At 40.0% G+C, this 12,744-nt stretch overlaps 1 protein-coding gene across 1 annotated transcript in view; it reads right to left on the bottom strand.

The window, feature by feature from the left end:
* Positions 1-12,744, bottom strand: part of RASAL3 (RAS protein activator like 3) — an 81,026-nt gene that overhangs the window by 7,752 nt on the left and 60,530 nt on the right. The window contains exons 12-16 of the mRNA XM_089661255.1: positions 10,827-11,028; positions 9,879-9,970; positions 7,056-7,329; positions 3,943-4,059; positions 3,267-3,454 (exon numbers count right to left, since the gene is read on the bottom strand). Of these exons, the coding sequence (XP_089517381.1) occupies positions 3,267-3,454; positions 3,943-4,059; positions 7,056-7,329; positions 9,879-9,970; positions 10,827-11,028 (873 nt within the window). The remainder of the gene's footprint in view (positions 1-3,266; positions 3,455-3,942; positions 4,060-7,055; positions 7,330-9,878; positions 9,971-10,826; positions 11,029-12,744) is intronic.

Raw genomic sequence — 12,744 nt, 5'->3', positions numbered from 1 at the left:
GGCAGCATTGCAGCAGAAAAAAATGCCCAATATGCCTAAATGTATCTAAACGTGCCAAAACGCTAGGCAAGTTTAGTGCTTGAGAGTTCATACCCCTTGAAATTTTCCACATTTTGTCATGTTACAACCAAAAACGTAAATGTATTTTATTGGAGTTTTATGTGATAGACCAATACAAAGTGGCACATAATTGTGAAGTGGAAGAAAAATAATAAATGGTTTTCAACATTTTTTACAAATAAATATCTGAAAAGTGTCACGTACATTTGCATTCAGCCCCCTTTACTCTGATACCCCTAACTAAAATCTAGTGGAACCAATTGCCTTCAGAAGTCACCTAATTAGTAAATAGAGTCCACCTGTGTGTAATTTAATCTCAGTATAAATACAGCTGTTCTGTGAGGCCCTCAGAGGTTTGCTAGAGAACATTTGTGAACAAACTGCATCATGAAGGCCAAGGAACACACCAGACAGGTCAGGGATAAAGTTGTGGAAAAGTTTAAAGCAGGGTTAAGTTATACTTTCTCTAAAAAAAAGTATACAAAACATGTACAAACAGGAGATCCTGAGTAGGCAGCACACTGGCTAAATGATTAGCACTTCCGCCTGGCAGTACTAGGGTCGTTGGTTCAAATCCCAGCCACGGCACCTCCTGCCTGGAGTTTGCATGTTCTCCCTGTGCCTGCATGGGTTTCCTCTGGGTACTCCGGTTTCCTCCCACACTCCAAAGACATGCTGGTAGGTTAATTGGATCCTGTCTAAATTGGCCCTTGTATATGAATGTGAGTTAGGGACCTTAGATTTTATGCCCCTTGAGGGTTAGGGACTGATGTGAATGTACAATATATATGTAAAGTGCTGCGTAAATTGACAGCACTATATAAGTACCTGAAATAAATAAATAAATGTACGTCTATGCCTGAGCCTGAGCAGTGAGGAAGCAGCAGTACACGGATGACCTCCTCACTCTGCTCCCTCTTCTCCTGTCATATCTGTATGAAGCACACCTGATTGACCCCCAGTGCTCCCCTTCCCAGTTTGGGTTGTACTCTCCTGGGAATTATAGGAACTTAATATCAAAACACTTATGTTAGATTTTTTTTTTTTAATCAATTAATTTTTATTAACCAGATTTTTACAAAAATACAAAGAAAAGTAAAAAATACAAAAACTGCACAGTTTAAAAACAAATAAAAAATTAAAAGGAACAGTACACTTCACATTGCAAATGCGAAACATAGAATCTAGGCAGATGTGCAGGACAGGTATACAATACCGTTTCTACCATATCGTGCAAAACATATGAGACATTCGGCAGTCATTAGAGAAAGGGGGAGGTTAACCATAGGCAGTATCCAACTGGAGTATATCAGAAGTAGTGAGGTTATCTTGCTAATTTCACCCTTTACCCCTATTTTATGTTGACTAAGCACATAACACATTATTTCTCTGTTAGATGCTTTTGAAAGAAAAATATTTTATATATTAACAGAATTTATTGTCATTTGTTATATCTGCCTAGAATTCAGCTTTAAAGGAGGTGGATCTATAATAATTTGGTAGACCTTGCTAAATCCTTATCTTTTCTATCTGTTCAACACTGTATCCATTCATGCATTTGCCTCTTAAAAATGAACTGGATATATCATAACAGCAATAAGATAGGATACAACCTTGTGCTGCCCAAAGAGTGACTGATAAAGTAAACTTGTGCTATACCCATGCAGGCAAAGTAACAGATTTACATAAATGCCCTTCTCCTTGCACTTCCCCAACTGCAGATATTATTTTTCCATTAAAGTGTTACAAAACCCAGTACCCTACATTCACTATATCTGGTCTCCCACAGTGCCCAGAACATTGAAATGCAGTTATTTTAGTAAATGTAAACTGCTAAATACCTTTTCTCCTCAGCAGTTAGAGCAGTCTTGTGACTTCTATCAGTGTCCAGTAGAGCACTGGTTAAAGCTTGTAGGAGGAGTTTTCATTCTGCTGTAGAAGGATGCAAAACCCCTGACCTCTGTCAGGACAGTGCTGATTGGCCCTGTGCTGATCACATGCACTCTCCCAAGAAAAAAAAAACCTCTCTAGCAATACACACCAAATTGAGCATGTGCAGAGTGTCTCCACACAATATGTGTTATAAGGAGATAACACTGGAAGAAGGGGAGGATCAGATAAGTCAGGATCAAACCGCCCTTTTACACAATGCAGAGGATTAACCCCTTTGGTTCCACAGTGAGTATAATGAACATGCTTTACTTCATATACAGACTGATTTTACTGTTGTGGGTTTAGTAACACTTTAATTTCATGCAGAAACACTGACGTAAAACAACTGGTAATTCTGGGTATATGGGGGCTTGTTTCTTCCTCCCACTTAGCGCTAGGTGTGCTCAACTGCTGTCCTGTTAGGTTGGGGGGTCCTAACTGCACCCCAGATATCATAGTTTTTGCTTTAACATGGCAATTACCTCACAAAACTGATTTTTCAAATTTAAAGGCTAAGTTCACCTTTTCCATAAAAAGTCTATGCAGTCAAGGGACGCCAGTAGATATTAAAAATCTGTACAACTTTGTAAAATGTACATTATTGTATTGTCCTATCTGTAGACCATATGGGGCCCCTCAGAAGCCTGGCCAAAAAACTTTCAGGGGATTGCTACTGGGAATTTTTTGGCATAGAGGTGGGGGGCCTGAATGACCTACAGGTATGACAATAAAATTAAGGAAATTTTTACTTAGCCTCAGTTTTTTTAATACCTACACAGGTGATGCACCGAGATTAAACAAATCCTCCTATGTAAGTTGTACCAGTTTATCTGCAGCTCTCTCTTCTCTACATCTGTTCAAAGTGAAGAATTTGTAGAGCTTGTCTGAGCTTTCAGAAAGCAGGGGGCAGGAGTTAAAGTGACACTCTGCACAGCTCAGTGAGAGCTGATTGGAGGGAAGGGACACCTCCCCCTTCACTCAACACACACGAACAGAGCTGAGGCTGTCAATCACAGGTTGTGTGCTGGAACTCCCTTCCCTGTGACTTTTTCACCTCTTGATGTCAGGAAAACTTGTCAGAAGTGATTCATGCAGATAGCAGAGGAACGAGGCAGCAGACAGGAATGACACTTAGTGCTCTAGATTGAGACAAGCATACTATAGAGGGATAGGATTTGTTCATATTTCATGTCCAAGGTTTACAACCACTTTAACCTTTCATGTAACAGTTTTTGGATTTAATAGAGGTTAATAACAGAAGTGTGACTTGGTACCTCTTCTGCATTGTGCTCATCTGTTCAGTCATCTCAGCCTGTAATGCATGGTACATCTCTTCCATTCGAGCCAGCTGGTTCATGACTTCTTGCACCTTCTCTGTCATGATCAGAAGCTGCCCCTCCAGGTCCTTCTGCTTACCCAGATTCTCAGCAATCTGCCCCCTCATCTCCTGCAGATGTATCTCCTGGAAGGAAATAATTACAATGTTAATTTTTCACAACATTTCATTATACAGGAGGCGTTTTAGTTTTCAACTGATTGAAAATAATAGAGAAAATAGTAGATTCATAACCTAGTCTACTGGCTTAGAGTATTATTAACTGATTTGCGCTTCCTTCCTTGCCAGCTTGGTGTATTCAGGATTGTTCAGTACAGTGCTTGTGGAAGGAGCACCTCCAAAATTATGATTTTCTGTTCATCTGATTGGTTCTGTGCTATCCATGCAGTTGTTTTCTTATTACAACACTAGGACTGATTATGTGACTGTAGCAGGTACCACACAGGTAGTGAATGACATGCATGTGTTAATATTTTTATAGCAGCGATAGGTAGGCATCTGCAATGAAGCTTGCTAAAGCTTGCAATGTATAAAACTGACCTGGGGAGGCTTTTCCTGAACAAACATGGACTTACACTCTAATGTTCCAACTTCACTAACATCTAAAGTCATACCTGGCTTTCTTCTTCCTCACTCTTTGGTTCAATGAGATGATGGTCCTCATTTCTGCACCATGGGACAGTGGACTTTCGCCTGGGAAGAGTGGATGATTGTCGAAGCCGTGGTGTTCTCTGTATAGTGAAAGCACAAAGGTCATTATTCTAGCATTTATTACAGTGACAAATGACAACTTGTCAATCTACCACTGTAACCCGTTCCTTCTGCCTGTCTATCTCTCTTTCTATCCACAAAACTGTGGTAGGAGGTTATTTTTCCTATGATAGAACAGGGTTGAATTAGTGAAGAATTAGAGACTTTTCATTTAGCAAAATGAAAGTTACTTAACTTTGTAAAAGTGGTGAATCTGTGTTCTCTTCAAGTAACCAATTAGGTGCCATCAAAAATCCATAAATTTCCTTGCACATAACTAGACATTTGAATTGAGTGCCATTTTACCTTATCTACTTAACTAAGAGAGCAGTACTCCTCTAGTTCATCAACCCCAATAAGTGTAAATCTATTAGTAGAGAATCCAAATACATGAAAGTATTGAGGACATAAATTTCTATTTGAAAATGTCCCAGACGGTGTCAGATTAAGCTCTGAGTTAAAACCTTGAGGCCCTCCTAACAGGTTTGTGCGTAATCTTGTGGTATAACATTAAACTAAGTAGTGTCCACATCAGCCGCTAGATGGAGATGACCATCACTACTGTATGTAGTACACGTATGTAGGTTACACCAAAATGTTTTACAAACTGACAGTTGAAAGAAGATGAGCTTTTAAGAGACAAACTGTAATGTGAACCTGATGTCTATGGTTTATGTACTTTAAGTTGTTATTGGGTACTTTATATTAATGCAGTATTTCTCTATAGTAGCCTTTCTAAACCTTTTCAACATGGAGGAACCCTTGAAATAACTTTCTGGTCTCAGGGAACACCTGCTAAAAATGACTATGTCTACAACTCATGATACATTAGTGAAATGGTCAAAAGAAGAATGCTCATTACACTTGTGGTTGCTGGGAAGAATGAATCCCTTACAGATGGCTAAAAAGATCAATGGTGTCACTGGAAACGTATCTAAGAGGCAAAGGTTAATTACTTTTTTCTATTTTATCATTCGAGAAAGCTTAATTTTCATTTAGCTTTCAAGATCAAATAAATATTATTTTCATCTGTTGCTGCAGGGCCCTTAAACAGCATGGGGCCCATAGGCCAGTACCTACTCTGCCAATGTATTTGGTAATCCAGCATTGATCACAGAGCACAAAATTATGACATTATCACACTAAGATGACCACATGGTTTATTGTTCAGACACCAAAACATAGAGGAGTTGATTTACAAAATGAGTGAACGCTCCGTTCTTAGATTTAGATGTTGCACAATATGTCCAATCATAAACCTTACCTATAGAATATACACCACAGAAGATTTATATCCAGTCATATAATAAACTGTCTGGTTTAATTACTGGGAGGGGATAACAATCTAAAAAAGTAGCAATATAGTAGAGACAGTAATTGTCCATAACTTGTTTACTTGTTCTGGGTGGGAACAGAAGATGGCATTGGTCCTTCATGCTGAAAAGTGAGTATTGGCAAGTGATGGTATTCAGGGCAGAATGAGATCTGATGCTGGATAGTTTGTTGCTAAGACATTGATTACTCATGGCCAGTGCTATGGTGGGTCCCTGAAGATCCTGTGCATGGACATGTGGTTCAGTAGCAGGGAAACAAGTTGTCAGTCAATGTATTTGGGGAACAGAAGCATCTCCTTCATCAGGATTTAAGCTGATGCAGATACTGTCGCTCTTCAGTTGAATATTTTTTAATATTTGACTACATACAAATCTTCCGTGGTGGATATTCTGAATGCAAATTTGCGGAAATTCATTAAGGGTAACGAAGACATCCTTCAGGATTTTTTGGCCTGTCGCACTGAATTTTGGTACATAAATCTGTCAGAGCCTGGCATTGAGGTTAAAATGTCCATACTGGACATCCCCTCTGTAATGCACTTCCTCCTTGGCCACTTCACCCTTCACACTGACAGGCACATAGCTAACGAATTTTTTAGTGTGGTGGTCAGAGCCTGATGGGGAACTGAAAGAAAGTCCACCTTGCTGCTAATTGACAGTGCACAGCTGTGGGCAGATCCATAGCCGCTATTTGTTCTAATAGTGGCTTCCGAATCTGCTCACTGCCATCCATTGTCAGTCAATAGAAAGTCTGCCATCTATTCATCCATCAGTCAGTCTCTCAGTTCCCTATCAGGCTCTGCTTACTGAAAAAGCACTGCAGCCATGGCGGCTAGTTCACCATCAGGTCTGCCACCTCTGTGGCTCAAGCCAATTTCCCAAATATGGGCATTTTACATAATTGTGTAATGACCAGGGGCGGACTGACCATTTGGAAACTCGGGCACTGCCCGAGGGCCCGGGGTCACTAAGGGGCCCCATGAGATGCCCTTGGTACCTTTTTTATAGGCCTTTTTGAGTTTGAGCAAGGACACAGGGGCCCCATGATCCCCTATTGCCCAGGGGCCCCATGAGTTGTCAGTCCGCCCCTGGTAATGACATCACCGATATCCCCAGCCCTTTTGTTTTCATTTAATTTTTAGTCAGGGTATCTCCTGGCTGTTACCTGAATGGGACCAGTGATAGAGTCCTGTGTGGGAAAATGTCACAAACATGCCCGTTTACCAGCACAGACATGCCCCACTAAGAACAATGGCGTACCTTCATATGCCTTCTCAAAGATGTCCTTAATTACTGCCAGTTTCCTAATCTGCAAATTAATCCCTTAAAAATCTGTCCTCATAGCAACAGGTTCCTAAAGTGGCATTTGTTAGAATCACCAAAATTTGGAGCATGTGTCAACAATGGTGCAAATGCTTGTCCAAATTAGGCATAATTATATTAGTTTTTTTTTTCTATCCGCACTAATACATGGCCAGCCAGCACAGAGATCTCATATAGATTGGGTACTTATTTACTAAATAATCACCTACTATTCAAAGTGAATGGCCTCTATTTTTTAGCAAATCAACCCAACAGTGCACAAAGGGGAAGCAGTTACATACACATCTAAACAATACTTATGACATAATTCCTTATGGCACCTTTACAGTGTTTGCAATATCCTCCTGATTTTTATCAGCCACTGAGTTATTATCTGCCCTTGTCCTGCGCTCTCGTCCTGGTCTGCTCTGTGCAGGAACGCTCTGTGTGCGGGTCACATGACGTCTGTTCTTCTTTCCCCTTTCCTCAATCCTTGGCAGGGGTACCAGCTGTTCCCTCATTAGGCTGCTGAGCGATTGACACTTTTTCACAAGAGGACGGAAATTTCTCATGTCCTTAGGAAACATGTACTCTGGTTCTTCACTCTCTTCCTGACTATGGGAAAAGCACGCAATGGGGTGTTATTCTTCATATGGTAACCTCTACAGCAAAAGTTTGACTTCATCTCATGACAATATTTGTGCTTCTTTCTATCCTCTACTTAACAAATATGTTTTTTTGCCATAATTGTGTACAGTACCCCACAAAGGCAATGTATAAAATCTACAGCATAATACCATGTAACAAAAACAATACAATTGCAAAGACAAGATAAGTCTTGTGGGAATGAGTTCCCTGATTGCAAAAGCTAATTATCTAATGCTGGCTTTAGATATGAGATTCCAGAAACACGGGCAATCAGACAGTGATCTAATGTTTATGAAACCAGAAGATGCTTGCTCATTGAATGCTCTGGGGAAGCAGGAAGAGTGGCGTCATTTGGACCTGAACTGGATCATCAATAGGGAATGCTAGGCAGGAGCCAAGGACAAAGTGGATGTCCATAACCTAGATAAACCTTCTCCTGCAGTAAACTGCTGTTTTAATTGATGTTCAATAGGGTCAGCTATGCCAGTAGATACAATTGAGACAGCTTTTCTTTGCCTGTTGTAGTTCTTATCAATGTCAATTGAGTTGATGGGGGAGGGGGGTGGAGGTGGGGGGTTGGTGGAGCAGTTACCTTGCACAGTGCCCCATTCAGCCCTAATCCATCTCTAATTCCCCTTGACATAAGTGTCACTGGCTGAGATTACCTATTCTCACCCTATCCCTACTACCAATGTACAATTGCGAATGCTTGGAAAAATCACCTGTTCGTATTTATGGAGTGGCTAGCAGGTAGCAAAGTCAGATAGGCTCTGTAATCTGACAACACTCTTAAAATGATATTAACGGGGCCTAAGTAAAGCCTGAGAGAATTAAGGGGATTGTCACTTCTATTTTTCTCCAAAATTGCCAGCTACCTGGTTGTCACAAATTTCAAAGTCATAGACCCGGAACAAGCATGCAGATAGTGTAGTTATTATAAATGGAAGTTTCCTGATCTGCATACCTTCTGACACATTTCAATTGAAAAAAACAAACTTTCCTTGACAAAGACTGGTATTCCCAATTGAATCCTATTGGAAGTAGGGCTAAGAAAGGACTAGTAGAAAAGAGCAAGGTTTTTTTCATCTTAACAATAATGCTATGTGTCAGAAGTTAGCCTGCAGTTTTGTTTGTGTTCTTACCTTCTTGCTGCAGCCCTGTTCCTGATTCCTTCTCATGTTTGTCTGTGCTCACCTATGGGCATCATCTGCTGTTCTCTGGGTTTTATTTCCTTCCCTTCCATCACTTCCTGTCCCGCCTCCTTGTCTGCCTGTCTATATAAGATGTGCTCAGACTAGGCCACTTTGCCTGAGCAACGGCTTAGTTGTTGGAGCTCCCATGTGGTTCCGCTGTGTATCCTATATTGTCTATCTGTGTACCGACCCCGGCTTTGTTCCCGACCTTGCTTGTTTTCTGCCTGTCCTGACCTTGGCTTGTCTATTGGATCCCCTTTGTCTTCTCCTGTTGTACTCTGCTCCCGCAAGCAGCCTCCTCCACCTCAGCTGGGTGTACCTGGGGGCTGCGACCTGGTCCCAGTCTGCTGCAAGTCCATCCCCACCATCAGGGGCTCTGGTGAACAAGCAGGCTGGGGCTTAGACTCCACGCCCTGGGGAACCCCAAGTTGAGGATCAATAGAGCTCACTACCACAGGTGCTGACACTATGTTTGTACGCCACAATCCACCAGAGTGCTAGTGGCCGTGGGCCTTGTGGTTTTAGTGCTCTCTGGTGGTTACAGCAAACTCTACTGCTCACATACAGTACAATTGTCTCGAAATTGTCAGAGCCAGCAACATGGGAAAATAATCTGTGGAATGGGGATTAGACCCACAGAAGGTGGTGAAGGCACGGTGCTTCCAAACTCTATGGCGATCCAAAGCTAATTATGTCTTGTACAATAAATATCGTATAATACCAAAAGTGTATAGGGGTCATATTCTATCTTTTTTCCTTATATGAACTGTAGAAAAGACGAAAAAATTTTAAAAATAGGTGTAACCAGAGGCTGGACTAGACTTCAAATAAACTGAATGCTGAAATGACTGACAGCTTTTCAGGGCTATGCAGACACTGCTTCTGTATACAGTAATAAGAAAAAATACACAATATTAAGGTTTATTAATCTGTTGAAATTGAGATTTTATTAAAGCCAGGTTTATAGACGTTGATGAAATATATAATCTTTGTTTTCAGGTCATTGATTTTAAATGCTTTTATTTTCACCAAAAATTGCACAAGTGGCTAAATGGTTAGTACTTCTGCCTGGCAGTACTAGGGGCGCTGGTTAAAATCCCAACCACGGCACCTCAAAAAAACATGCTGGTAAGTGAATTGGCTCCTGTCTAAATTGGCCCTAGTATGTATATGAATGTAAGTTAGGGACCTTAGATTTGAGGGTTAGGGACTGATATGTACAATACATATATATGTAAAGCGCTACATAAATCGACGGCGCTATATAAGTACCTGTAATAAATAAAATAAAAAATAAAAAAACATCTATATACTGCTGCTTACCTCTGATCCTGAGTGATGCATTCTGGGACAGGGAGGCCTTCTGCTAGGGCCTTGAGGATTGTAGGCAATGGCTCTAGTTGATCTTTGGTTTGCTGAAAACCAGAAATAAAAATAATTTATACATTTCTGGACTGGTAAAAATCGCTGGTAATCATTATTATGATTCAGTTGATAATACTTAATGGAAAGCTTTTGGATAAGAAGTCAATAGAAATCTTCCCAGTGTAACACAAAAGGCATTAGCATTCCCAACTTATTCCAAAGGCTTAAATTGGCCATACACTGACTTATATTCAGTATGTGGCTATCCTCGCTTGACAGTAGTCAGTTGTTTGATCAACTTCTGTCAAAGGAACATGTGGAAAATGAGCATTCCTTCATCCACCTCATTTGTGCCTGCTGGCTGAATGAAAGAAACTAACAGTTTATGGCTAGCTTTAGATAGCAAGGGGTTTATTTACTAAAGCTGGAGAGTCCAAAATCAGACTCCCTTCTGCATAGAAACCAATCAGCTTCTAACCTCAGCTTGTTCAATGAAGCTTTGGCAATGAAACCTGGAAGCTGATTGGTTTCTATGCAGAAGTGAGTCTGATTTTGCACTCTCCAGCTTTAGTAAATAAACCCCCATATGACCATTCCCAAGACAAAAGATTGCTGTGAATGCTGGAAACATCTACAGTACAGTATGTGGGCTGGAATTACACCACTTCCACTTGCAGAACAAGGTACTTTAAGCCATTGCCATGGAAAATCAGTTAAAAATCATAATATGCAGGACTTTAAGGGTGAATAACACATGTAAAACTTCAAATGGGCTTTTTGCAGGCAGGTAATACCAATGCAACCACAGAAGGAACACATAGTGTAACATATTTAATAATATGTAATGTTGGGTGTAGGCTACAATGCTCTATTTAACAATTATATTCAACATATTTGAATACATACCTGATGAACTCCTTTGAAGATACCACATAGCATAAAGTGAAGTGTAGCAAGTTCATAAGCCAGATCAATGCTGCCCTCATAACCGGCTGGTGACACCTCACTGTCTGGATCTGTGACAGTCTGAAGGAAAACAGACATCCCATCCCAATACTGCTCCAAAAAGCCATTCATAAATGCCATGTAGTCTTCCTTTTCTCCGAACCTGTGGAGTGCAACATTTAAGAACATAATCCATCCTGAAGTGTTGTTATGATAGTCATATAGAGTGTTTTATAGATACAAGGTTACTAAAAGGTCCTAGAATGTAAGCTCCAAGGATCAGGGCCCTCCTATTCTTCTTGCATTGAACTGTATTGTTCCTGTATTGTCTCCCCTTATATTGTAAAGCGCTGAGCAAACTGTTGGCGATATATAAATCCTGTATAATAACAAAGGTAACACTGCTATTCCTTATTGCAAACATACAACTTTCTGTGTTGTATCCCTGCCTCTAAACTACTCACTGGAGAATAAATGAAAATCACCCGACTGGTGAGGTCCTCCTTGTTCTCTCATTCTGTAAACTGACCTTTGTCACCTACTTCTCCAGATTCCAACACCTGGTGGGATAGCAGCATTGTACAATGACAAATTGCCCCACAGTATTGGCATACCCACTCCTCAGTCTGATTTCTACAGTCAAAGACATTATGGAAGCACATTTTAAAGATTTCATGTAGTTATACTAGGAATGTTTCAAATATATTTCATTCATCTTGATTGAATATATACTTCAACAAAAAGAAGGTTTTCAATACTTACCTGGAATTCCCCTTTTGATCTGGTAACACCAAATATTAGAAGAAAGTAATGCACTATGTTATAAGAATATATCTTTTTTGACACATTTGGGCTAACTTACTAAAGAAGTTGAGAATCCTCATGCAATTAATTGTGTGACATTCATCTAAATTATCAAGTTGTGAAAGGAAAATTCCTGTTCACTTTGAATACCTAATCATGTGCACATGAAAAAAATAAAAGGGTAATTTTCATTTCACTTCACTGGAATATTCACACAATTTATTGTCTGAAGATTCTAAACTTCAAAATATAAAGATTCTTATCTTTATGTTGTTCTTAAAGATTCTCACTCATCCAGGTTAAGCGCTAATAGAAGTCACATTCAGATGGACTTGTTCTGTAATTTTGAAGTTGTTTCACCATTCATCCTAGAAGCTTCCTTAGCTCTACCAAGTCAGGAACATGTTAGGGCTTTGTGAATTGAATCTATTACAGTCGAAACCAATATGCTCTGGTCCCAGCCTACAATAAGACAGCTCCTGTAAGAGCTTAGCCCTTCAATATTTCACTCTGTTCACAAATTCCCCTATCACAGTAAGCTGTTTGTTCTTTATAGCTTCTTGGTGAACTAAGTCCCTACAGATAAAATATTAAACAGTGGTAACTTTTCATGGAACGATGCAGAGCAGGCATAGTCTATATCAAAAGTTTTTTGTTTGATTAAAGCCTTCTTTGATCTTGAATTAATTTGTAATAAGACATTTTTCATATGCTCACATTTTAATATTTTGATTACAGTACATCATTTACAGAATGATAAATTATTCCTCTAGTGGTCATCTCTGAATCAGGGAGTGGGGTCCATAAGCTTGCTTAAAGTGAACTTGACTTATTCAGTTATACCTTTATATAAGCTAACGAACCTGTCTAGAGGTTGTCCAAGAAACATTTCATTAAATTTGGGATATATGGCTGGAGTCATCCTCCACGATTGATGGCGACCCCTCTTGACCAGAAACATGATATAGTAGCTTAACAGGGGGGGAGGTAAAGGACTAAACAAACCACTGCTTTGTCCAAGTAGTTGCACTTCTTCTTGAGAATGTTTATCTTTGCTGGATGCCCCTGGGACACT

This window comes from Staurois parvus, unplaced genomic scaffold (genome assembly GCF_062004578.1).
Source record: "Staurois parvus isolate SC_StPar_1 unplaced genomic scaffold, SC_StPar_1.0 ptg001328l, whole genome shotgun sequence".
NCBI lineage: Eukaryota > Metazoa > Chordata > Amphibia > Anura > Ranidae > Staurois > Staurois parvus.
The sequence above is the reverse complement of the archived record's forward strand: the minus strand, read 5'-3'. Positions and strand labels throughout refer to the sequence as shown.